Here is a 27,333-nt window from a genome sequence, read left to right on the forward strand (position 1 = left end):
CACCGTCTCAGATTGTTCTGAAACCGTTTCTGTAGTTAGAAACAGATAAGATTAGCATTCCTGCAACATTGTTTTGTTGAAATATAATTTGATCTAAAAAATTCAGCTAATTGATTGCACCCAAATTGACCATTTTAATTTACAGGATTCAGATAATATTAAATAAATACAGTACCTAAAATTCAATTTGGACCAGACTTTTTTCTAACAATGAGTAAGAAATTAGGAATCCAAAGAAATTGTAAAACGCCACCCACGGACCCCCCACGCCAATCCCACATGAATCCTATAAATTAAAGTGGCCAATTTGGGTGCAATCAATTAGCTTAATTTCTTAGAGATCAAATTATACTTCAACAAAATTGTTGCAGGAATGCTAATCTTATCTGTTCCTAACAACAGAAACAATTTCAGAATCATCTGAGATGGTGGGTGTCAATCCTCTTTCTTGTGCTTTTTGAGGTGGAAAGACCCCATTGCAATATAGCAAGACACAATTTAAACACTGAGATTCCCATTGGCCTAGACCAGGGCTCTCGCAACCCTGTTCCTGGAGAGCTACCCTCCTGTAGGTTTTTGCTCCAACCCCAGTTGTAACTAACCTGATTCAGCTTATCAACCAGCTAATTATTAGAATCAGGTGTGCTTGATTAGGGTTGGAGTGAAAACCTAAAGGACGGTAGCTCTCCAGGAACAGGGTTGGAGAACCCTGGTCTAGACCTAGCGTATCTATATCAAACCTCCAGCAGCATAGTTAAACTAGTTTGTACTGGAGGTCGAGCCGATGGTCCATTGAAAGCATGGCAAACTTATTTTTAACCAACCTTTACCTGGCAATACTTTCTTAATTCTTGATTTGCAAGGAATCCGTGTCTTATAAACGTTTGTTTCTAGTTCCAGGAGGAACTCCAAAAACCAGAGAATATTCTGAAAAATATTAAATCCATTTTTGCTGGAACTAGTCATTTCTAAGCGACGTGGCTACGTGTAGGAGAAGATAACAACATGTCACACAGCACAACCTAAACAACACAAACAAAGACCTATACACATGCAGGAGGCATTTCTCACTCGGTACAAAAAGTGGATTTGTGTTTATAATTTTTTACTTGCAGGCGCCCGGCCCGCCTCAAGGAGTCGCTAGAGTGCAATGGAACAAGGAAATCCCGGCAGGCCAAACCCTCCCCTAACCCGGATGACGCTGGCCCAAGTGTGCGCCTCTCCCGGTCACGGCCGGCTGTGACACAGCCTGGGATCGAACCTGGTTCTGTAGTGACGCCTCAAGCACTGCGATGCAGTGCCTTAGACCACTGCGCCACTCGGGAGGCCCACAAAAAGTGGATTTAGTATCTTTCTTTATATTTCCTCGTTATCGGAGTTCCTCCTGCAACTGGAAACATGCGTTTATAAGACACCGGTGCCTTACAAATCGAGAAATAAGGAAGTATCACCAAGTAAAGGTGAAAAATTGTCCCCTATCCATAACCCATCCTAAGCTAAAACCCTGTACAGCAGGGTTCTTCAATTCCGGTCCTGGAGGGCCGAAACACCTCTGTTTTTTATTTCTACCTGGTAGTTAATTGCACTCACCTGGTGTCCCAGGTCTGAATTAGCCCCTGATTAGAAGGAGAGGATGAAAAACAGAAGTGTTTCGGCCCTCCAGGACCGGAATTGAAGAACCCTGCTGTACAGGGTAGGCCTACAGGAATCTAAGTAGAACTATAGGCCCTGCTTTTTCACTCATATTGCAGCCTTGCCTGGCTACCCAGAATCCTTGCTCTGGCCAAACTCTACACCACACCGTTAGTTTCTTCTCAGCAATGAGTCTAGATCTGAGTACCTCCCGACCCCTTCATGGAATGAGAACACATTCGGGGCCGTCTGATTGGTCCAGAAACCAATGGGTTGGGCCACAGCCAGAACACGTGGGTAAAGCAGCGTTTGAAAATGTGTCAATGACTTTGATACTCTGATTGGTTAGAGATGATCCAATCACTGATTACTTTGTTTGGTACAACGCCCCTCCTCACTACAAACCACTTCAATTATGGTAGTCTGACTGAAGTATGTAGCAAAAGACAGAGCAGTGGAATAATTTAGTGTGAGTTGTCATGTTAATTGCAGCCTAGATAATAGGCTACAATTGATTTCATGATTTTGTTTAAAAATGTGATTAATTCTAGCTCTAACACCAACAATTTGTTTCATAGTCATTTATTACAGGTCAGCCCCACAGATTCTCAGCAGATCTTCAGACAACATTTACACAGTTCAGTGCATGTAGCCAACGATTTCCCTTTATGCAAGATAGTCGATTGACGACTCTGACAATGAAAATACGCAGGCAGAAGGGGGCGAGATCAGGTGGGACCATTCTAGCCAATGAGAGGGCAGATACGCGTGTGAACAACGGGGTATAGAGAGAGATGGATAGATATAATTTTTTGTTGACCAAATTCGACACATTGACTTCCATACAAAAATGCCTCACTTCGTAGGCTTATTTTTCGTTGAAAGATTTTGGACGGAGTAAAACCTCTCGCTTGTATGGCGGTCAATGACTGTCGAATTTGGTTAACTAAAAAATGTAATGGCTTATTTGATCGAATAGACGTTTCGTAATCATTAGGTTGTTACGAGTGTACGGATATAAGTAGGACACACGTGACATCCTAGTAACTTTGAGAAAAAAGCACTTTATAATGTTGTACCTGGTAGTCACTAGTTACCTAGTCATAAACCCCGCTTATTTCTACAATTTATCTTCTTAAAATGTGATTTTAAACCTAACCTTAATGACACTGCTAACCTTATTCCTAAACTTAAATTAAGACCAAAAAGCAAATGTTTGTTTTAATGATTTTTTACTATATAGCCCATTTTTACTTTGTGGCTGTGGTAACTAGTGGAAACCGGTGTGCCTGTTGTTCACACGCGTATCTGCCCTCTCATTGGCTAGAATGGTACCACCTGAATTTTCCTCCTCCCATTTTTGAAGAAATGTACTTTCATTGTTAAAGCCGCCACTGGAGTATCTGGTCAATATAATGGTTAATCTGTCGACTGCGCTAGGGTTTGGCAGTTGCGTCTCAACACGTCCAAGCCTTTTCGCATGCCGTAAAACGTCACTTTAAATAGCCTGATCCCCGCCACTCCCATTGTCCCGACTCCTGCCCTTACCTCAGTGCTCCTACTCTACCATCTTCTACTCCCATTCCGTTTGTCCAACTGAGAAACCGGGCTAACCGACGCCAATTCCCAGCAAACATTTGTCATATTGCTCCGAGCAAGTAAAATAACTGTTTATTTCCGGGCCCTCATCCCAACAAAAAGTATAAGTATTTCAGAAGGGAGAAAGTGCTACAAGCCAAGGGGGATCATTACATTTTCCTTGAAAATGCAGAAAATTGGCGATGATCGAGAGGCCGGATAATAATCTTCAAAGCAGACTCCAACCCATTTTCATAATCAATTTGGATTATCTCTGATGGCGTCGCCGGTATAGAGTTCAATTGCTTATTCTACAGGGGACATACCGAAATATTCCAGGGGCGGTAAGAGTTTCCGCCTTTTCACACTGCGGCGAATAGGCCTACCTGCTTGAAAGATCAAACGGAGGTAAGATCCCACCATTATATGGAAATAGATGTGTTATCGGTTTTGTTTGAGTTCTTGCAATTGCCATTTGAAAACAGGCTACGTAGGCCTACTCACCTCGTCTGTCTTGCTAGTATTTTAACATTCACTCTCCCTTGGATAGTTAGTCACCTGCGATGCGCGCGCCTATAATGGCTTTTCCGCAAACTTGTCACCCCCTACCACACAAACAAAGAGATAAACATACTTTAATGTTTTAACAAACTATTCAGGAATACGACAGAAACTCATGTTAACTCGAGTTTGTCTGAATAGGCTACGTGTGGGCTGATCTCGTGGTGATGTTTGTTTAGGAACACGGCGATAAATGAAGGTCATGGTTTGAAATGCAACCATGAACTATCGCACAATAACACAGTTTGGAAAGAAGAAAATCGTGAAAACGAATGCTTTGGACGTCCTTCGTTTAATTTGGTTGTGGAGAAAATAGCCTGTAACGAGCTATAACCTACAGATGATGAAACGTAAAAAGTTCCACACCCTAAAGAAAGTTACCGGAAATGTTCAGAAGGGTGTGATTGCGGCCCGCAATTCGGGGCGTTGCTGCATTTGCAGGAACCCCTCTATTGGTCCAATTCTATTGGTCCATTTTTAAGCTAGGACTCCGTTACAGTAGCTGGCGGGAGGCAGCGGGCGACACCAGTAGTTAGTTAGTTAGGACACCGGTAGACAGTGACCTTCGCCCCCGCTTGCCGAACACTGCTTTCCCACGTTTTGTTAACGTTACAGCGAGGGCAGGTGCTCGTCAGGTGGGCGCGAAGGACACTGTGTGCTAGCTAGCTAGTTAGTACTTCGGTAACGTTAGAGGCAGGGGCAACACCAGTAGGTAGGTAGCTAGCTAGGACAATAGCCGCGGGAAGTAGGGGTGCTGAGGGTGCTGCAGCAGCCTTTGAAAAATCAGAATTTAAAAAATTATAATAATTGAAAAAAATATTCACCAAGTAGTGCATTGGGCCTTTACGTACCGATATAAAAAATGTTTTCAGCATCTCTGCTTTGGCAAAAAAGGTAGTTGTATAATGAGTCACTCACCACCTTCCGGAGACATTTGAAACCCCACCTCTTTAAGGAATACCTGGGATAGCATAAAGTAATCCTTCTACCCCCCCTTACCCCAACCCAAACCCCAAAACAAAAAAAAAAACATTGTAAAGTGGTGATCCCACTGGCCATAAGGTGAATGCACCTATTTGTAAGTCGCTCTGGATAAGAGCGTCTGCTAAATGACGTAAATGTAAGAACAGTATCTTGCAGGATTCAGTAGTTGGAATTGTAAGAGTTGTTGACCTCTCCCTTTCGCTGCGATTTGTCATTCTAATGGAATCCAGAAAGAACAAAACCATGTCCTCAAACATTTACATCAAAAGGTGCAAAGTTATGGGCAAAGAAAAAAGTAGTCCGGGTAGCTATTTGGTTAACTATTTAGCGGTCTTATGCCTTGGGGATAGAAGCTGTTCAGGGTCCTGTTGATTCCAGACTTGGTGCATCGGTACCGCTTGCCGTGCAGTAGTAGAGCGAACAGTCTATGACTTGGGTGGCTGGAGTCTTTGAATGTTTTTAGGACCTTCCTCAGACACCGCCTGGTATAGAGGTCCTGGATGGCAGGGAGCTCGGCCCCAGTGATGTACTGGGCTGTACGCACTACCCTCTGTAGCGCCTTGCGGTCGAATGCCAAGCAATTCCCATACCAAGCGGTGATGTAGCCAGTCAAGATGCTCTCAATGGTGCAGTTGTATAACCTTTTGAGGATCTGACGGCCCATGCAAAATCTTTTCAGCCTCCTGAGGGGGAAGAGGCATTGTTGTGCCTTCACCACTGTGTTGGTATGTGTGGACCATGTTAATTCCTTAGTGATGTGGACAATGAGGAACTTGAAGCTGTCGACCCACTCCACTATAGCCCTGTGGAGGGGGCGTGGTCGGTCCTCGGTTTCCTGTAGTGCACGATCAGCTCCTTTGTCTTGCTGACGTTGAGGGAAAGGTTGTTGTCCTGGCACCACACTGCCAGGTCTCTGACCTCCTCCCTATAGGCTGTCTCATCGTCGTCGGTGATCAGGCCTACCACCATCGTGTTGTCAGCAAGTTTAATGATGGTGTTGGAGTCGTGCGTGGCCACGCAGTCGTGGGTGAACGGGGAGTACAGGAGGGGACTGAGCACGGGGGTAAGAGCGTTGCGCATGCTGTCAATTAACTTCTGGGCCACATCCTGACTGATGGCAGCCCATTCTTGCATAATCAATGCTTGGAGTTTGTCAGAATTGGTGGGTTTTTGTTTGTCCACCTGCCTCTTGAGGATCGACCACAAGTTCTCAATGGGATTAAGGTCTGGGGAGTTTCCTGGCCATGGACCCGAAATTTCAATGTTTTGTTCCCCGAGCCACTTAGTTATCACTTTTGCCTTATGGCAAGGTGCTCCATCATGCTGGAAAAGGCATTGGTCGTCACCAAACTGTTCTTGGATGGTTGGGAGAAGTTGCTCTCGGAGGATGTGTTGGTACCATTCTTTATTCATGGCTGTGTTCTTAGGCAAAATTGTGAGTGAGCCCACTCCCTTGGCTGAGAAGCAACCCCACACATGAATGGTCTCAGGATGCTTTACTGTTGGCATGACACAGGACTGATGGTAGCGCTCACCTTGTCTTCTCCGGACAAGGTCTTTTCCGGATGCCCCAAACAATCGGAAAGGGGATTCATCAGAGAAAATGACTTTACCCCAGTCCTCAGCAGGCCAATCCCTGTACCTTTTGCAGAATATCAGTCTTTCCCTTATTTTTTTTCCTGGAGAGAAGTGGCTTCATTGCTGCCCTTCTTGACACCAGGCCATCCTCCAAAAGTATTTGCCTCACTGTGCGTGCAGATGCACTCACACCTGCCTGCTGACATTCCTGAGCAAGCTCTACACTGGTGGTGCCCCGATCCCGCAGCTGAATCAATTTTAAGAGACGGTCCTGGCGCTTGCTGGACTTTCTTGGGCGCCCTGACGCCTTCTTCACCACAATTGAACCTCTCTCCTTGAAGTTCTTGATGATCCGATAAATGGTTGATTTAGGTGCAATCTTACTAGCAGCAATATCCTTGCCTGTGAAGCCCTTTTTGTGCAAAGCAATGATGACGGCACGTGTTTCCTTGCAGGTAACCATGGTTAATAGAGGAAGAACAATGATTTAAAGCACCACTCTCCTTTTAAAGCTTCCAGTCTGTTATTCTAACTCAATCATCATGACAGAGTGATCTCCAGCCTTGCCCTCGTCAACACTCTCACCTGTGTTAACGAGATAATCACTGACATGATGGCAGCAGGTCCTTTTGTGGCAGGGCTGAAATGCAGTGGAAATATTTTTGGGGGATTAAGTTCATTTTCATGGCAAAGAGGGACTTTGCAATTCATCTGATCACTCTTCATGACATTCTGGAGTATATGCAAATTGCCATCATTTCATTTACATTTTACATTTTAGTCATTTAGCAGACGCTCTTATCCAGAGCGACTTACAGTTAGTGAGTGCATACATAATTTTTTTATACTGGCCCCCCGTGGGAATCAAACCCACAACCCTGGCGTTGCAAACGCCATGCTCTACCAACTGAGCTACACCCCTGCCGGCCATTCCTTCCCCTACCCTGGACGACGCTGGGCCAATTGTGCGCCGCCCCATGGGTCTCCCGGTCGCGGCCGGTTACGACAGAGCCTGGATTCGAACCAGAAACAAAACTGAAACAGCAGACTTTGTGAAAATTAGTATTTGTGTCATTCTCAAAACTTTTAACCACAACTGTAGTTACACAGGTGACATGCTGGTAAAAATGAGGTAAAACGGATTTCAGTTTCCCTGCATTAAATCACAGGCCACAAGAAGCACACTATTGAAATGCTCACAATATTGTTTCTACTCTTTGGGCTGATGATTGAATACAAAGTAGCCTATCGTTCGTCTCATTTGACCATCTGACTACAATGTTTCATTTACGGTGTTATTTGTGAGGTTTCCCTCCATGTCCTTTGACATTGTAAGTAAGTCAATAAGTCACCTGGAGGGTAAAGGAGATTCCAGGATCTGCTGTTTGAAGCAACTGATGTGACAAACACCATGCATATGCGTGCTATACTGACTGTAACTACTCCATCAATTAATTAAGTCAGTGGTGTACTATTGTCAGTATGTTTCACATACACACTCCACTGCTTTACAATTTTTTTTATTTTTTTAAGCCAGCTTTCTCTGGAAACTGCAAGAATGGTCCTTCCTCCTGTGCAAACAAAAAGGGCCCCAGAGCGCCACCCCTATTAATTCACAGTAAGCATAGGAGTGTTCAAAGTCCTTGCATGCAATCCCTGTTAAACAATCAATCAACAGACAGGAGAGGGGTGCTGGGTGTCACACAGTGACTGTTTTGTTTGGAACATCTCTCTAGTGTAGCTGGCACTGAGGCTTCCCTGTGTGAAAACTCTTAAACCCTTTTGTACCAAGAACTGTCATCGTAAGTGAAAATAATCCCAACCCCCCCAAAAAACAAGGCATCTCCTGTGCCTAGGATTGTGTAAAATGTGTGATGTTGGGCACAGATCTTCTCTCCCTGTGCATTAATTTGATGATCTGGCTGTGCACAACTATCAGTGTCACAGTCAGTGTGTGTTTTAAAATAACCAAGCAGGTAGTGTTGTCATGCTGGCCTCTTGCCCTCAAACAGACTTCAGACACAAAGGTGCCTCAGTAAAGTGAGAATCAGGCCCTCTTGTTTACACGCCATTTCTAACAAAACTAGCAAACCTGCCAGTAATGACTGTAGCAGTGATGTCATAGTGGCTCTGAGAGCCGTTCACAGCAAAGCCCATTGCCTGTATTGTAATTAAACCTACACAGTATCTTTCCCACTCTACTAGTATCAATGGCTGCATCTATGCCACAACAGCTGCTCTGCACTGTCAAAGCTTGTATTCAGATAGCTAATGGATTCATCTGGGAAATGTCAGGAAGTCCTGCAGTAGGTGTTTGAAGCATCTGTAGATTATTCTTTGTGTTATAAATTATTATACACCAGGCCAACACATTGTTGGAAATGTTGATGGGTCAGATAAGGTCGTCAATGTATTAAGTGTCACCAGCTCACTCCTGTTTTCATGGCTGAGTGACTATGCAAATATGGATGGATGCACCAGCACACCAAGATCAACATGACATAATAATCACATCACAAATAATCACAGAAAAATTATGGCTGCAAATAGTAATCCTCTTTTACCTATTGTCTAATGATATTTAATCCCCACAATTTAAATTCACTAACACAACAATACATTCCGTACAAATATTTGAGGCAGCATTCCTTTACTTTAATCGTTTTGGACGTAATTTTGGTATGTGATCTACCAAAGAATGTCTTGACGTCAGACTGTACCTGACACCAAAAAAGCCTTGTCCCTTTGTCTAAATGTATTTTTCTTTCTTTCTTTCTTTCTTTCTTTCTTTCTTTCTTTCTTTCTTTCTTTCTTTCTTTCTTTCTTTCTTTCTTTCTTTCTTTCTTTCTTTCTTTCTTTCTTTCTTTCTTTCTTTCTTTCTTTCTTTCTTTCTTTCTTTCTTTCTTTCTTTCTTTCTTTCTTTCTTTCTTTCTTTCTTTCTTTCTTTCTTTCTTTCTTTCTTTCTTTCTTTCTTTCTTTCTTTCTTTCTTTCTTTCTTTCTTTCTTTCTTTCTTTCTTTCTTTCTTTCTTTCTTTCTTTCTTTCTTTCTTTCTTTCTTTCTTTCTTTCGCAGAATGTTGACCTTGCTCAGGGAGCTCAGTGACTGGGTCTGGCAGGACCGGCTGTGGTTCCCAGCGGGCCTGGGTTGGGCCGACCTCAAGGACCGGGATGGCCAAGTCTTCGCTAAAGGAAGGGATCTCTGGGTCATCTTCCCCATCGCAGTATGCTTCCTGATTATCCGACAGATATTTGAGAGGTCAGTACTCAAGGCCCAATACCAATAATCCTTTGGGCCCTGGTCAGAAGTAGTGCACTATAAAGGGAATAGGGTGTCATTTAGGACAAAACCAATACCTCCCCCTCCTCACATTGCAATGGCCTCGCTATGTTCCATTATTTTTGCTGTTGTTTTTGACCCGTATTGCTCAAATATTGTTTGCCTGTTCATCTAGCTATGTTGACTTATGTGTTCACTGCAACAACCAGAACTGATTTACAGTCCCTACAACACTTTCCTCTCCTCCTTTGCTTCCTTTGACTATCCAGGACCGTAGCCGTTCAACTTGCCTCTTTACTTGGAGTGAGGGAGAAACCGCGTGTCAGAGCTGCTCCCAACATCACACTGGAATCCTTTTTCTGCAATGCATCAAAGTTCCCCTCACAGGTAATTGCACAGCATAACTGTAATGCCAACACCTTCCTAATCCTACATGTAGGAAACTACCATACAGTTCCACTGACCAAATCCAAGTGACCACTCAGTTCAATAGTTCACACAAATGCCACACAACTCCTTAGTCAAATCCAGGCACGATTCCTACATTAAATCAACCATTATTTAAAGTGCATTTAAAATCGCAACACACTTTACAGTAAAACAATATAATGAAGGAGACATTAGCACATAAGATGTTGAAGGGATAATCCACCCCAAACCACTAATTCCTATGATTAACATTTACATTTACTTCATTTAGCAGACGCTCTTATCCAGAGCGACTTACAATTAGTGAGTGCATACATTATTTTATTTTTTTATATTTTATTTTTTTATACCCCCCGTGGGAATCGAACCCACAACCCTGGCGTTGCAAACGCCATGCACTACCAACTGAGCTACATCCCCTGCCGGCCATTCCCTCCCCTACCCTAACGACGCTGGGCCAATTGTGTGCCGCCCCATGGGTCTCCCGGTCGCGGCCGGCTACGGCAGAGCCTGGATTCGAACCAGGATCTCTAGTGGCACAGCTAGCACTGCGATGCAGTGCCTTAGACCACTGCGCCACTCGGGAGACAACAGTGTTAAATAACACTAATATGTGAAAACAACAATGTTTTTTGTGAACAAATGTTTCATTTTGTTGTTATAACAAGGTTGGTAGCAACATGTGAAAATCATTGGAAATCTGTTGCAGTTCAAGTCGACTACAAACCCCACAATGCAATGTTCTCTCTGGGCTGGTTGGCTAGCTAAACTCAGCAAAAAAAGAAACGTCCTCTTACTGTCAACTGCGTTTATTTTCAGCAAACTTAACATTTGTAAATATTTGTATGAACATAACAAGATTCAACAACTGAGACATAAACTGAACAAGTTCCACAGACATGACTAACAGAAATTGAATAATGTGTCCCTGAACAAAGGGGGGATCAAAATCAAAAGTAACAGTCAGTATCTGGTGTGGCCACCAGCTGCATTAAGTACTGCAGTGCATCTCCTCCTCATGGACTGCACCAGATTTGCCAGTTCTTGCTGTGAGATGTTACCCCACTCTTCCACCAAGGCACCTGCAAGTTCCTGGACATTTCTGGGGGGAATGGCCCTAGCCCTAACCCTCCGATCCAACAGGTCCCAGACATGCTCAATGGGGTTGAGATCCGGGCTCTTCGCTGGCCATGGCAGAACACTGACATTCCTGTCTTGCAGGAAATCACGCACAGAATGAGCAGTATGGCTGGTGGCATTGTCATGCTGGAGGGTCATGTCAGGATGAGCCTGCAGGAAGGGTACCACATGAGGGAGGAGGATGTCTTCCCTGTAACGCACAGCGTTGAGATTGCCTGCAATGACAACAAGCTCAGTCCGATGATGCTGTGACACACCGCCCCAGACCATGACGGACCCTCCACCTCCAAATCGACCCCGCTCTAGAGTACAGGCCTCGGATTAACGCTCATTCCTCGACGATAAACGCGAATCCAACAATCACCCCAGGTGAGACAAAACCGTGACTCGTCAGTGAAGAGCACTTTTTGCCAGTCCTGTCTGGTCCAGCAACGGTGGGTTTCTGCCCATAGGCGACGTTGTTACCAGTGATGTCTGGTGAGGACCTGCCTTACAACATGCCTACAAGCCCTCAGTCCAGCCTCTCTCAGCCTATTGCGGACAGTCTGAGCACTGATGGAGGGATTGTGCGTTCCTGGTGTAACTTGGGCAGTTGTTGTTTCCATCTTGTACCTGTCCCGCAGGTGTGGTGATCGGATGTACCAATCCTGTGCAGGTGTTGTTACACGTGGTCTGCCACTGCGAGGACGATCAGCTGTCCGTCCTGTCTCCCTGTAGTGCTGTCTTAGGCGTCTCACAGTACAGACATTGCAATTTATTGCCCTGGCCACACCTGCAGTCCTCATGCCTCCTTGCAGCATGCCTAAGGCACGTTCACGCAGATGAGCAGGGACCCTGGGCATCTTTCTTTTGGTGTTTTTCAGAGTCAGTAGAAAGGCCTCTTTAGTGTCCTAAGTTTTCATAACGGTGACCTTAATTGCCTACCATCTGTAAGCTGTTAGTGTCTTAACGACCGTTCCACAGGTGCATGTTCATTAATTGTTTATGGTTCATTGAACAAGCATGGGAAACCGTGTTTAAACCCTTTACAAAGAAGATCTGTGAAGTTATTTTGATTTTTACAAATTATCTTTGAAAGACAGACGTTTCTTTTTTTGCTGAGTTTAGTTAGCAAACGTAGCTACACTACACACAAAAATACCAAAGTCAATATTAGCATGTGAAGTAACTAGCTAGCTGTAAAATCGCTTGAAAAAAACTGCACTATCAATTTAGGAGTCTAACTTGCAGTTCATCCTTCCCATGTTTCCCAGAGACACACACGGTGCATTGAAAGATGGTACTTGAAGGAGAAACTGAGGGTGCATTCGTAAATTCACTCTAGCTATCAACTCCGGTTTCAGAGCACTATCGTCTGAGTGTGCCAGAGAGCAGAATAACTGAGGAATTTACGAATGCGTAACACCCATTGAATATGACCGGTGTCAGTCAACGTTGGCAAAAAAAACGTAATTAAATTATTGCCTGCAGCACAGTTAGTCACCAATGCTCTAGATGACATGTAAACAACCTAACCAGCTCTGCTAAGGTGAGTAAAATGGTAAGAGGGAGTTGTTCTCTCATTCGTGTCTGGAAGTAGCTAGCTAGCTAGCTAGCTAGCTAGCTAGCCAACTTTAGCCAGTTAGCTTAGGTGCTTGACTGCCGTTGTGAGGTCAGATCGCTCGGATCAACCCTACTGGACAATCTGACAACCCTCTGAATTTACGAACGGCCAAAGCGCACTCTGAGCGCACTCAGGCACTCCAGAGTGAATTTACGAACACACCCTGAGTTGAATAATTTGGTAAACTGTTTAGATTGAGCACATCTAAGCGAAATATATACTGTACTTCGTCATGACGATATAAACGGATGGATATGTTCTAGACAAGTAAACCATCTATTGGCTAATTTGGCGATCTGGGGTGAAGGTAATTATTTTAAAAGCGTTATGAAATGTGATGTTGTGTTATCTCCTGTGACGAGAACCATGTAGCTATGACACATTCATACACAATTTCCTGATTTCACAGAAGGACCACAAAGAGGTTTAATCATTGTGCGATCCGGAATGGCTCATAGGAGCAGGAGCCTATCTCCTGTTTCTGTAGCGTGAGGCAGCTTGATGTACAAGTATACCCCCTGAACAGGACGCTAGTCTAGCTCAGGGCCTTACCCCCAATTTACAGTCTGGACTCCCAACCTTCCAATCTCAGGGCGGACACTCTAATCACAAGGCCACTGAGTTGGTACACTGATTAAACATAGGCCTTCACCAAATTGACAGGAGTTTCATATTATTATTTATTTTGGGGGGTAGATTATCCCTTTAATTTAAGTCTGTTGCTCTTTAACCCTCGTTTCACTCTGTCAGAGTTCAGTGGAGGAGTTAACTAAACAGTCGGCCTGCTCGGTGCGGCAGGTCCAGAGGTGGTTCCGGCGGCGGAGGAACCAGGAACGGCCGAGCCAGATCAAGAAGTTCCGGGAAGCCAGGTACCCTCAGCAGCAAAGTGCAAACCCACAAGCCTTATGTTTCTATCTGTGGTTATACAGTTGGAGGCTACAGTCATTTCTGTATTGAATATGGTTGAAATCAATTGTTTTAGCAAAGAAAGTATAGTACCGCTAACTGAAATGAATAGTAGCGGAGCAGATGAAAATGGTTGAATGGAACTTGCACTTGCCAACATTTAATGAATTAAACAACCCTTATTTATTTCCGACGTGGGCGTATTTCTATTGTGTAACATGTTAGGTGTCATGTGCCTTCTGTAAAAGTGCCTGTTATTGTCTTTACCGTGATTTGACGCGAGTCTTATTCACCTGATCAAAATACAAGCTCTCTTGTATAGTTTACAGGTAGTTGTAGCTTATGTTTTACTTTGTCTTGAAGGAGCCGTAGTTTGCATTGTCTATCTGTGTGTACATATGACATTGTTGTAAGCTGTGTGAAATTGTGTTCTGTTCATATGGGGTTTCTGAGGTTGCTGTGTGTTCTCTTACAGTTGGAGATTTACCTTTTACCTTCTTGCTTTCATTGCTGGCCTGGGTGCCCTAATTGATGTGAGTACCACCATTTACTGTTGGCATATATTTTCTCTAGCAATGCTTTGCCTCTGTAATGTTTTATACATTTGAGTGTGCCATTTTGTGTTTGTTGTGTTTGAGACCGAAATCCTCACTAATATGTGAATCTCTTCCCAGAAACCATGGTTCTATGACATGGAGGAGATGTGGAATGGCTTCCCCACACTGGTATGTCCATTCTGTGTCACCTTTTTTCATCATATTTTCTATAAGACTGTTGGTCTCTAAATCTTAAATTGGTTTTAAATGTTTAGTTGGTCACAAGCAAAGGAGTTTTCAAAGGTTTCCAGTACGTGCTTGTTTATCAAATTGAATGAGCTGCCTGATAGAAGATACCAGCTTGGCATTTCTAGACACCTTTTCTAAATGTTACGAAAATGTAGGCATGTACTACTTTAAGTCACTTTGGATAGAAGTGTGTGCTAAATACCATATTTTTTTATATTCAATGTTTGGTCTTCCCTCTTATAGCCACTGCTGCCTTCTCAGTACTGGTACTACATGATTGAGCTGGGATTCTACATATCACTGCTCTTCAGTGTGGCAACAGATATCAAGCGCAAAGTAAGTGGAGCCTAATTCAGAAACCTTTACAATTTACATACAGTACCATTACAATGGCAACAGGAGAGACTGTTGTCAAGAGGGCAGAGGGAGAGAGAAGACATAGCTAACCACATCTCTGCAGATGTCAGTTTGGGTATCACAACTAAGTTATATGACCTTCAGTTCACCACAAAAAATATAGTAGTTTCGGTTGTAAGTAATTTCCCCTCTTCCTTGTTGTGTGTATGTCTCAGGCAGGGAGGGGTGTTGATGTGTCTAGGGCATCTGTGGGTTAATGTGTGACTGGCGCACTGTGGAAAGGTATGGCAGTGGAGACTGATTGACCATGTTCTCCAGCCGTATTTATTTTCCAGCCGGCGAGTCCAAATGAAAGGTGGCAACTCTTCAAAACAGTCAGCAGACTTGACTGAAATCCAGTCCTGTTTGTCGGTTGATTTGACAGACACAAGGAATTAATAGGGCTGATCCAAAACAATGGTTTTAGAGACTTGTTTGGGATAACTTTTTTGTTGTTACATTAGCTCTAATTGCAGTGGAATTCCGAATTGGGCATTTTTGCTCGCCTCAAGCTCATGGCTAGGGTTTTTAGTTCAGTTGTAATTGGAAAGTGCACATGGATACATGCACTCAGTGTTTCCATTATCCATTTAGGCACATTAATAAATTGGCGACAGCCTGTATGACTTCCCATCTGTTTCATGTGTCAGGTAGCCAGCATGGATAGAATGCAAGTATGTACTAATTTGCCATGTAATAATTCTCATGTGCGAACTATCGCCACGGTCTGTGTCATGGTGAAACTTGCACTCCTGTAGATCTGAAATAATTGGCTGGTGAAACTTGCATCCAGCCAACCAGAAAAGCAAGGCGAAGCAATTCAGTCAAGACAATTCTTGTCCTGCAAATAAATATTCAGCAGTGTTAAAGCTCTCATTAAAATAACTGTAGTTCAGAACAACGCATCCAAAATAAACTTGATAATCAAGTTGCGAGTGAGGAATGTCATGACCATGGTGCCATATCCATCAGAACTATAACTAGTTTCAACAAGATTTTAAAGTGAACAACTACCACCTCCCTCTGTTATGACTGAAGCTGATGTGCAGTGCACAAAGTAAACATAACATTTGCATAACTGACACTCCCCCTCTCTCTCTTCCAGGATTTTAAGGAGCAGATTGTTCACCATGTGGCCACTATTCTGCTGATCAGTTTCTCGTGGTTGGTCAACTACATCCGTGCCGGGACTTTGATCATGCTGGTGCACGATGCCTCAGACTATCTACTGGAGGTACAGCCCCCCACCCCATACCCAATCGTATTACTCCAACAATGCAATACAATGTCATGCAAAAAGGCATCTGGCTATTTCACCATTACAAACCTAAAGAAACTATATCCATTCCATGATAAGTATAGAAGAGTGAGTGTTATTTCTATATGGACAGTAATTGTATTATCATTATAATAATAAATGGTGCTTACAGAATTTCTACTCTCACAGAACTGGTCATACTGTTAAGCCTGCCATCTAGAGGAGAATATTATAGGAAACGGCAACCGAATCGTTATTTCTTTTCTTTTATTCTTCTTCTTCTGTTGCTTCTTTTTAGTCAGCAAAGATGTTCAACTATGCAGGATGGAGAAAGACCTGCAACTACATCTTCATCCTGTTTGCAGCTGTGTTCATCCTTACCCGCCTCGTCATACTCCCCTTCTGGTAAGATGCTCAGATCTTGGATGACACTCATCTGCATCCTAGAGGTGGACACATATTAAGCCTAATCCTGGACTAAGAAGCGTTTTCAACTGAGCTTTTCCATTGAGCTTGCTTTTTAGTCCAGGACTAGGTTTAATCTGCGTCTGGGAAACTGCCTCCATATGTCTAAAGAACCGATAACTAAGTGTAAAGTATTATTTTCTGTCATTTTTCAGTGATACAGGATGCAATGCATTCTAGTGATTTACTTAGGTTGTTGTCAAAATGCTTTTGACTGCTAATGCAGATCTGTATTGACTAGATCTGTCTGTTTCTTCCCCCAGGATCATACATACTACGTGGGTGTACCCATTGACCCTCTATCCCCCTTTCTTTGGGTTCTACTTCTTCAACGGGCTGTTGTTTGTGCTGCAGTGTCTGCACATCTTCTGGGCTGGCCTCATCCTGCGCATGGCCATCAAGTTCCTACCCGGAAATGTACGTATTCCCAAACCTTATCACTATAGGGAGGTTTCCTGGACACAGATTGAGCCTAGTCCAGAGCCCTATATGTGGTTTGAGGAGTTAGTAAGGTATCTCTGAGTTCAACTCGGGATAACCGGTACCACAAACGTGACTCACCTTTTAGCCAGGTACATTTCTTTGGCAATGAATCCTTCAGAACTAACCTGCTCCTGGGCAGGTTAACTCAGGGCTAACTCCATTTATTCTGAATTAATTGTCTGAGCTGCGAGTTGAGGACCAATAAAATCATATTCCCTCTAGTAAAGATTGCATCATCATCACCTTCAAGACGACTGATTAAATATTTTATTAGTCAAATGTATTTTTGTGTTCAGAAATAGTAAATGTTAAATACCTATCACATTACACATTTAGTAATGACAGAATGCATTTGAAATTCACGCATAGTAAAACTTGTGTACGACTTAATACAATTATTTTATTGATAGGAGTGGGGAAAAAGGTGCTCAAACCACGTAGGGCTCTGGAATATTAAGCTTTTAGAAAACCCTGAGTAGATCTAGCTTCAATCGTAGTATACCCCTAAGGACTAAAAAGAAAACTCAGAGAATTTCCATTGAAAGTGCTTTTTAGTCCAGGGTGAGGCTTAATCTGTGTCTGGGGAAACTGCCCCTATGTCAAACTGTTCTGAGCCTTACTGCTCTACTTTCAATCACCCAACTGTACATGTAAACCTACTGTTCGACATCACCACTCAAACTCAACGTTTACTTACAATTATTTTGATATGTAGTTGTCTGACCTAGCTAACTTAAAGCTAGAGTCCTTCATTGAAGCAATAACAAAGCGGACACCCCGCCTCTGTTTTGGTAAAAAGTTGAGGGATGGGCCTGGAGAAAAGTAACCACTCTCAAATTCATAGACTGGGCTATGGATGCAAGGACTGATCATCCATTATATAAAAATGATAGTTTTAACCATGTTTATTACTGTTTGTTTACATTGCTTATAAACATTGTTGTAAAATAAGCTTGTATTTTGGGTTCTGATGTGGTACGACAGTTTAACTAAGCTCATGAGGCATTTATAAGTTATATTCTTCAAGAATCAATAGGTACATTTATATGCAGTGCCTTCAGAAAGTATTCACACCCCTTGACTTTTTCCACATTTTGTTGTGTTACAGCCTGAATTTAAAATTGATAAAATGCAGAATTTTTAGTCACTGACCTACCCCATAATGTCTAAGTCGAATTATATTTTTTGACATTTTTACAAATTCATTCAAAATTAAAAGCTGAAATGTCTTGAGTCAATAAGTATTCAACCCTTTTGTTATGGCAAGCCTAAATAAGTTCAGGAGTAAAAAATGTGCTTAACAAGTCACAAGTTGGATGGTCTCACTCTGTGTGCAATAATAGTGTTTAACATAATTTTTGAATAACTACCTCATCTCTGTACCCCACACATACAATTATCTGTAAGGACCCTCAGTTGAGCTGTGACTTTCAAACACAGATTCAACCACAAAGACCAGGGAGGGTTTCCAATGCCTTGCAAGGAAGGGCAACTATTGGTAGAGGGGTAAAAAAATAAAAATCACTACAAAGATACAGGCGTCCTTCCTATCTCAGTTCCCGGAGAGGAAAGAAGCTGCTCAGGGATTTCACCATGAGGCCAATGGTGACTTTAAAACAGTTTTATGGCTGTGATAGGAGAAAACAACTGAGGATGGATAAACAACATTGTAGTTCAGGGATGGGCAACTTTGATGGGGGTGGGTTCCACAAAGAAAACGGAACTCAGCCCCGTGTAGCTCAGTTGGGAGAGCATGGCGTTTGCAACGCCAGGGTTGTGGGTTCGATTCCCACGGGGGGCCAGTATGAAAGATGTATGCACTCACTAACTGTAAGTCGCTCTGGATAAGAGCGTCGGCTAAAATGATTAAAATGTAAATGATGAGGGGCCGCAGTGGCCCACCACCACCTTGCAAGCAAAACATTTTAGCGGCCCCCCTCGTGACAGCGAAGATGAAATAAATCAGTTAATTTCCTGCAATGATGCACATTTTGCCATGGGGCGTAGAGAAAATGTTGCAGTTTTAAAGCAAGTTTGATGCAATTCTACAAATTTTGCCATGGGGCAGAGAAAAATTAGCAGTTTTACAGCTGATTTCCTGCTATTCTACACATTTTGCAATAGGGTAGAGGCAAATGTTTGCAGTTTTTAATATGATAACTGATGATCAGTAATTTGACCTTACTACAAGTTTAGATAGCTGGATGCTAGATTAATCTACCAATCTAAAAAAAATATATGCTGACATGGGCTAATTGAGTGACTGCTGATGCACAACCAAATTTCGAAATTGCACCTTGTGTATTTTATTATTCTAACTCAACAGTTAAAAACATTTTATATATTTTTAATTGGTCCGTGGGCCTACAAAAGGGCAGCTAGTTTCCCATCCCTGTTGTAGTTACTCCACAATACTAACCTAAATGACAGAGTGAAAACACTGAAGCCTGTACAGAATACAAATATTCCAAAACGTGCATCCTGTTTGCATTAAGGCACTAAAGTAAAACTGCAAAAAAATGTGGCAAAGAAATCAACTTTGTCCTGAATACAAAGCGTTATGTTTGGGGCAAATCCAACACAACACATCACTGAGTACCTCTCTTCATATTTTCAAGAATGGTGGTGGCTGCACCATGCTATGGGTATGCTTGTCTTCGGCAAGGACTAGGGAGTTCTTTAGGATAAAAAGAAACGGAATTGAGCTAAGCACAAGCGAAATCCTAAAGGAAAACCTAGTTTAGTCTGCTTTCCAACCGACACTAGGTGACAAATTGGTGGCCTAGTTACAGTTTTGACTTAAATCGGCTTGGAAATCTATGGCAAGACTTGAAAAGGGCTGTCTGGCAATGATCCTGACCCTGAAGAAGGCACAGTGATGCCGAAATGTTGGTGGTTTTTTACCCAATAAATAACTGGGAGTTTATACATTAACTCTTTATTTGTTGTTATAGCTTACAGTTTATTCTCCGTTAGTCAGCACCTCTACACAAAGTGATGTTCTCTAGGTGTGCGCCAGCTCATGCTTTTTATTTGTATAGCAATTATCATCAACCTATTTGACAGAGCTTGAATAATTTAAAAAATAATAATGTGCAAATATTGTACAATATTGTGGGCAAAGCTCTTAGAGACTTACCCAGAAAGACTTGCAGCTGTAATCACTGCCAAAGGTGATTCTAACATGTATTAACTCAGGGGTGTGAATACTTATGTAAATGAGATTTCGGTATTTCATTTTCAATAAATTAGCAAATATTTCTAAAAACATGTTTTCACTTTGTCATTATGGGGTATTATGTGTAGATGGGTGAGAAAAACAATCTATTTATTCAATTTTTAATTCAGGCTGTAACAACAAAATCTGGAATAAGTCAAGGGATATTAATAATTTTTGAAGGCACTGTAACTTTTTAAAAAATGTGTTACCTTTTGCGGCATAAAGTCATGATATTTTCATCTGATTTGTCAATCACTTCAAAAGGGCTCCTTTACTAGGCTACCAGCGCACGTTCATCCACACGCAACATATTTCCAGCCTCCAAACAGTTGTGAATGGAAAGAGGCATCGGTTACACAAACACCAAAAAGTGTAATGACATTTGGCAATTGTCATTAGGCCAGAATTTATGCATCCACTGCTGTCCGCACGTGTCTGGGCCACTCATCTGCCTTGGCAAAATGTCGGTCTTCTCTTCGAACCACATCGCATTTTGGAGCGTAGACTATACCACCTGTTTTCAAGTCCATTCGCTCATTTTTCATGCCTCTGACATACGGTAATGATAAATAATGGTGTAGTAGCCTACAGTTTTCTTGACATTTTGTTTTCATTATAGGCTCATGTTTTACCAGTATGGCGTACCCCCCACTATTTATTTTGCCGGGACGCCGTACCACCTTACTCTCACCCCTGGTTAGTACTAGTAGCCTAGTCAATGCAATATTGGCACACAACGGCATAAATGTAAACCTTGAATTTGTAGGTTTAAAATATCCCTCTGGTGGCCAGGGTTGACCTATTTTTTAAGAAATGCCGTTGGTTGGTGGATATAAAGTCTAAGACAGTGGTCACCAACCTTTTTTGGAGTCGAGATCACTGAGTCAAAAGGCAAGCCGACCTCTACCGCTCAGATGTTTTTTAACATGATTTTAAAAAGTTATGTTAAGCCTATGCAACATTAACCTATTAAAAACATTACTGTAGTAATGGGGTTTGTTTAGTAGGCTTTAGGCCCAATACATTATCACCACATGTTGGCTTTGCTTGAATTGCCCTGACAATGCATTGTTGTTCTCTCAGACAATTTTTGTTTTATATATTTCAACATTTGAGGTAGGCTATATGATCACACCAGTAATAGATCAGTTGTTGTGTTACTTGTGAGGCACAGCTGAGTGAGCATAAATGTAAATAATTAGCTTTTTTTATTTTACTGGGTTGATGGTGTCTGCCTCTGATGGTCAGTCTCAGCAGAGGGAGACGGCAACAAACTCAGAGGGCCGCTCTCCCTTTCCTCTGCTGACACTGACCAAAAAGGGGGGACAGTCTTCTTGTTGTTCAATTTAGTTATTTCCTTTAGACTTTGCTGAGGCCATATGGTTGTTTTTGTCTGTCTACTTGGCATTGTTTAGAAGGGCTACTTTGTCTGTCTGTATAATTATTCCATTGCTGATATGTCTGTCGCTTGCTGGTAGGGCTGGCCACGACAACAACAACAAAATCTTGGTCGACCGAGAGTCGTCGGTTCTTTCAACCAATCGATTGGTCGAAATTTTAAAACATGTATTCTTACTTATCTAGACACACCCTATGTTTGAATAAAATCAACTATATGTAGGGTACTGAGCTTGTCTGATGTTTTAAGCAATGCGATTTAAAAATGAAGACACACAAATTACTAAAGAGGGAGCCAGAGATCAATATAGCCTAACCAGAAGCAAAAAAAAACGGTTACCGATGCTCCTCCTCCCACTAGAGCATGTGAGCTGAGTTGAGAGGGTGGAAATCCTGCTCATGGAGCGGTGTGCAAGCTCCTTTCCAACCGCTCCGCTCTGCGCTCACAACCCGCACTGCCGCTCCAAATTCGCTCCATTCGTTAAAATCACAATTTAACCAACACCAATCTATTTTTGTGACTACCTGGACCTACCATTTGGTTTTGAAGTATTGAAACCAAAACCATATGGATTTGAATGAAAAGTATTTGAATAAACATGAAAAGGTGAATGTAAGAAGCTAACATAATTTCAAATAGGCTACATGTTATATTAAACAGCATATAAACACTAAATAGGTCAGGAGCCAGACAGGGAGCCTAAGAAGGAACGGAAATGAATTATTTCGGCTATATTATTTCAAGGCTATAGCCTACAAAGAAATACATTGTGAAGCAATGTAGTGGTCGGCCCTACTTGCTAGTATTATTTATTCTCACCCAGCCATGTTTACCAAGTGACAGGTCATTGGAAAATAAAATGACAAATGTAGCTTGTACAAATGTTGTGGTTGAGTTATAGGCTACAGTTTCGATATAGCCTTTTAACTGAGGATCTAAATACATAACCCCATGAAACTGATTTGAGATCAAATGGTTGGTATGCAGATGCTGCATGGACATTTCACCTGTAAAATTTGAAGAATTATCATTCACTATTGACAGTGAGAAATGTGAAGGGAGGTTCTCTACGAGTAGATCAGAGAATATGCACAAAGTAGAGAGTCCTGCACATGTGCAGAAGCCCCGGGACCTCCAGCCGCTAGGAAGGGGGGTCCAGAAACTTAAGTGCCTTAACTTAAATGCACTAATTGTAAGTCGCTGTAGATAAGAGCGTCTGCTAAATGACCTAAATGTAAATGTACTCTCTCTCCCATCAGGATATCGTTGAGGATGAGAGGAGCGACAGGGAAGAGACTGAGTCAGACGAGGAGGACGAAGACCATGAGAAAATGAAAAATGGATTTGTGCAGAATGGCAATGGCCACACAGTGCATAACAACAACCACCGCCACAGCAAAATGGAGTGATTTGTTACAGAGACACCAAGGAGGATGTGTCTGGAAAGGGGAAGAGCAACTCTCACGCGGCCTAGGCCATGAGGCCAAAGTAGGGCAGAATGGAAGGTGGAAAAGCCACACACACACACACACACACCGCTGAATGATATATACACAAATAATGCTAAAGATTACACTCCTTACGAGGCCCAGATGGGTTTCACTGCTCTGTAGATCACACTAGTTGAAGGAGGGGGGAGTTCAGGAAAGACTGCAATGGAAACAAACTGTGTGCATGGTCTATGAGCTGTCCAGTGCCTTAGCAACAAACTGTTATTCCCTATTATTTCTATCCATCCCCCTCTATTTCTTACTGTTCTCTGAGTCCTTACATTGCAAATAATTCACTAAGGCAGGATTTCCCAAATTGGGTCCTGGGTCCTGTGTTGGTTATTTGAATCAGCTGTGTAGTGCTAGGGCAAAAACCAAAACGTGTACCCAGGTGGGGCCCCAGGACCGAGTTTGGGAAACCCTGCACTATGGTGCCTAGCCGTACTCGCAGCTTCCCATCCTGAGTTATGGAAAGCGATATAACTAATTGTTGTTCACAGGGGCATTCCCTTCCTGCATGCTTGGTTAACGCTCTGAGTATTGCTAGACTTAAACTTGACTGTTCAAATGCTGCCTTCTCAGTACACTGACACCCGTCCCAGATAATGACACACTGAGGTAAATGACATGCCATGTGCTAACACTTAAAACTGCCAAGAGAGATGAGGTGCTCTTAATGACCACAACATGGTACAGGTCAGTGTAAGTGTTCAAATCACCATGTCAGACCACTAAAGCATACAGTAGCGATAATGGAAAATGAGTCTTTGTTTTTTGCACCTACCATTTTGTTATTGGATTGTAGTAGAGCAGGCACTACTATTGTTGTCATGGCATTCTTATTCAACCTGGACTGTGCCAGTGTTGTTAATGTTCTTTGGTAAAATGTTGTTGAAAAAAATATGGCGGTTAATAATTAAGTTTTAACGGTTTAAAAGCTGGCAAGTTTGGTTTGCATTGTGTGGATATTTGTCTTAGTTTATGCCGGTCTCCAAATGAAATGGCTCTTGGGGAGCAGAAAGCACACAGCTTGAAATAATACTTTTTAAATGTTTGTTCATGTTTTGAAAATAACTTTTTAGTTATCAGATTTGATTTTGTTTTATTTCTTTATTTAAAAAGTCCAGTCACTGATCCAGACACATTTCAGAGAAATGGTCCAACCTACCCAAACCAGTCCAACACTTAATTCAACCAGACTGGAGGAGAATATATTCATTAAAATCTGTATTTTTCTGCCCATTCGTCCAAAAATGCACTTTATGGGTTTCAGTTATGGGTCAGCATAGACCCAATACAACATAAAGCAAAATGAACATCCAGGCCATACTGTATGTCTATTTGAGTGAGTTGGATTATGATTGGGGTTTACAATTACACTACAGTTTTCATTTCTTATTTATTTCATTTTGTAAAGCGTTTGGTTCAATTCATTAGGTTTTTTAATAAAATGGGACACCAAAGTATGTTTTATTTCAGTTTTGCAAGTGCCTTATCTGTTATGTGTAAAAAAGAATCTCACAATGTCTCTTTTTCAGTCTTTTTCATTTCCTGTCTAGCATCTTTCTCTTTCTTTATTCTCCAATATGGACTAATTGGTCACAGGTGGTACACTATATAGGAAATGGTGTGCCATTTGGGATGCACTTGATCTCCCTGCAGTGCTGTAACATGTTATTTGTTCCCCTTCACTTCTTCATGTCTCAACGCAAAGACCAATCCCTATGACCCTCCCCCCTTCCCTCAAAAACGCTTTTCCCCTACTAGTGTTTTTATTTTGTCATATTGCAAAGATATGATAAAGGTTATTGTGGATGAAATGGTTGTCTTCTGTGATTTATTTATTTCTGAATACGTTTTGTGTGTTGTCTGGTTCAAAGTACAAACCATGGAAATTCCGTAAAATGACTGAATGGTCCCGTCTGCTTTCCATTCCTAATTCCTCATGCTAATTATATTGTGTCACTAACCTTCCATTGTCCTAATGCGGGCTAGCTACAGTCATATCAGATGGGGGTAAAGTTAATTTGACTGAGTTGCCGTCTCAAGGGGATAATCTCAATTGCATACTCCTCGCGGCCTCTCTCCTTGCATCCTTCTCAAAACCCATTGGAGAAGGTCAGAGGGGAGGGACCTCTGGCTTTCTCTTACAATGGGTTTTGAGATGGATGCAAGGAGAGAGGACACCAGGAGTATGCAATTGAGATTATCCCAGAGTCTCTGTTGGACGTAAAAGAAGCAGTGATCACTGCTGCATCCGGCTTCCCCATCTTCTCTTAGTCATCCTCCATACAGCTTCGCGGATCAAATTATATTTTTCACTAATCTCATCCTCCAGTCGGCTCTCTTTTTCTGTCGAACCTACATGCGGTAGCAATTGAGCCTGGGAACGAGGTCACTTACTCACTAACATTGCTGCCCCTTTTCTACTTACTTTATTTGTACTTGGGCTATTTCAGACATTTTAATTAGAACGAATGAATGCCTTTGGCCATGTTATTAAAGGTTTGTTTGCATAACCAAATGTTACTTCTCCTTTGAAGATAAGAGTAATGTTTCTCTGTTGGTGGTGGCTCCAGTAGTCTGGTTTAAATTTAAATATGCACATAAATGCTAGAGAGTCATTTAGCAGACGCTCTTATCCAGAGCGACTTACAGTTAGTGAGTGCATACATTTTTTTTTTTTTCATACTGGTCCCCTGTGGGAAAAGAACCCACAACCCTGGCGTTGCAAATGCCATGGGGGGGAATACGTTTTGGATCCTTAGGCTAGGCCTGCTTAACAATGGTATAGTTTGAAAAGCTTGTCAGCATTTGAGTGGCTGCAGATCTAGCCAAAAGATAGTGGTTGGACTATTGAAGAATATTGTTTTGATATTTCTTCTTATCCATATGTCAATGAAACCAGATACCATACTCTCTCTTAAGGTCTTCCTGACAGGGAAACAAAGGACAGGGGTAATTGATTCACATGTGAACTCCAGGGAACATTATTCAACTCCTGTTAAACTATTTATAAAGGCTTTAGCGCCAGGGGGAGGTCGCATGTGCCCATGGATGTGTGTGTTCCCGAGAGTGTATGTGTGTCTGCCTGTGTATGTGTAGAGTATTTTGTGGGGTGCACATTTTTCCTCTGATTGTGACAGGGTGGGAGGATGAAGAGATCTGTAATAGAAGGATTGTGTTATGTAAGAAAAAGCAATAAGAGGGGAGCTGAAATTGAGAGATCCCTGAGAGCTTTGACAGGTGGGTTCATGTTAAAAGGGGTTCGGAAAGGTTCTGTGAAACAACAGGGAGACAGATAGACCTGTGCCATTTCTTCATACATATGAAAGACATAAGCAGGGACGGTGAGTTTTAATCTATGTTTTATGTTATCAGATTTATTGGGAGTTATGCTCTTTGCGTTTAAGAGGGAGATTGTCATTACTGTTTGTCATTACTTGTATAACCATCAAAATAGAAATGTGTGTATCTTAGTTGTTTAGTTGAGTCCATTCAAATGCTATTTTGCCACAGTTGGAGCTTTTCATATGTGTACATTTTTATTATAGGACTACTGCTAAGTACTTTGACTGTTTTGTGTAAACACAAACGAAATGTATTAATCGATATGAACTATATCTCTTGTTGCAATTTCATATTAACTGTAAAAATTGTGTTATGTTTAAGATGCTTAAAATAAACAATACTTTTATATACACGTGTGTACAAAATATTGAAAAGAGAAACACATTTAAGTATTATCGGAATATTGAGAATATCAAAGGGTGCTCCTAAATATGTACAAAGTACTGTATTAGCTCTCTTTCTTTTTTTTGGTCTATTTCTTCTCCGTCAGAGCAACATGTTTGTATGAGTGTATGTCTTCTTTGTGAGCAATACATTAACAAGGGTACACGTACACCTCAGAGCCAGTGAGTGTGTTTGATTAAGGTTAGACTGATAATGATGTTTCCTCTCCCATAGGAGGACACTCGCTGGGCTGGGGGCCAATGTAGTGTTCACTTATGCTGCAAGTGACTTACCTTACAAGACTTACCTTGGATCTCTAATGAGATATAATATGATTTACATTGCAATTTCACGACAAGATATTACCTACCTGAGAAGACAACTTACCTGGCAACTGATCTCAACATACAGTGAA

General features: G+C 42.0%; 1 protein-coding gene across 1 annotated transcript; it reads left to right on the forward strand.

The window, feature by feature from the left end:
* Positions 1-3,049: 3,049 nt before the first annotated feature.
* On the forward strand, positions 3,050-26,886 carry LOC121586323 (ceramide synthase 2). The gene is made up of 11 exons (XM_041902929.2): positions 3,050-3,618; positions 9,406-9,588; positions 9,879-9,996; positions 13,532-13,650; positions 14,163-14,220; positions 14,362-14,412; positions 14,716-14,808; positions 15,974-16,102; positions 16,425-16,531; positions 16,855-17,008; positions 22,953-26,886. Exons 2-11 carry the CDS (start codon positions 9,407-9,409, stop codon positions 23,100-23,102), a joined length of 1,161 nt encoding a protein of 386 aa, XP_041758863.1. The 5' UTR covers positions 3,050-3,618; position 9,406; the 3' UTR covers positions 23,103-26,886.
* Positions 26,887-27,333: the final 447 nt, after the last annotated feature.

This window comes from Coregonus clupeaformis, chromosome 17 (genome assembly GCF_020615455.1).
Source record: "Coregonus clupeaformis isolate EN_2021a chromosome 17, ASM2061545v1, whole genome shotgun sequence".
NCBI classification, from domain to species: Eukaryota; Metazoa; Chordata; class Actinopteri; order Salmoniformes; family Salmonidae; genus Coregonus; species Coregonus clupeaformis.

Coding starts and splice junctions, on each gene's coding strand:
- LOC121586323 (XM_041902929.2), top strand. CDS start 9,407: ATGTTGACCTTGCTCAGGGAGCTCAGTGACTGGGTCTGGCAGGACCGG. Junction 9,589..9,878: donor ATCCGACAGATATTTGAGAG/GTCAGTACTCAA, acceptor TTGACTATCCAG/GACCGTAGCCGTTCAACTTG. Junction 9,997..13,531: donor CATCAAAGTTCCCCTCACAG/GTAATTGCACAG, acceptor TCACTCTGTCAG/AGTTCAGTGGAGGAGTTAAC.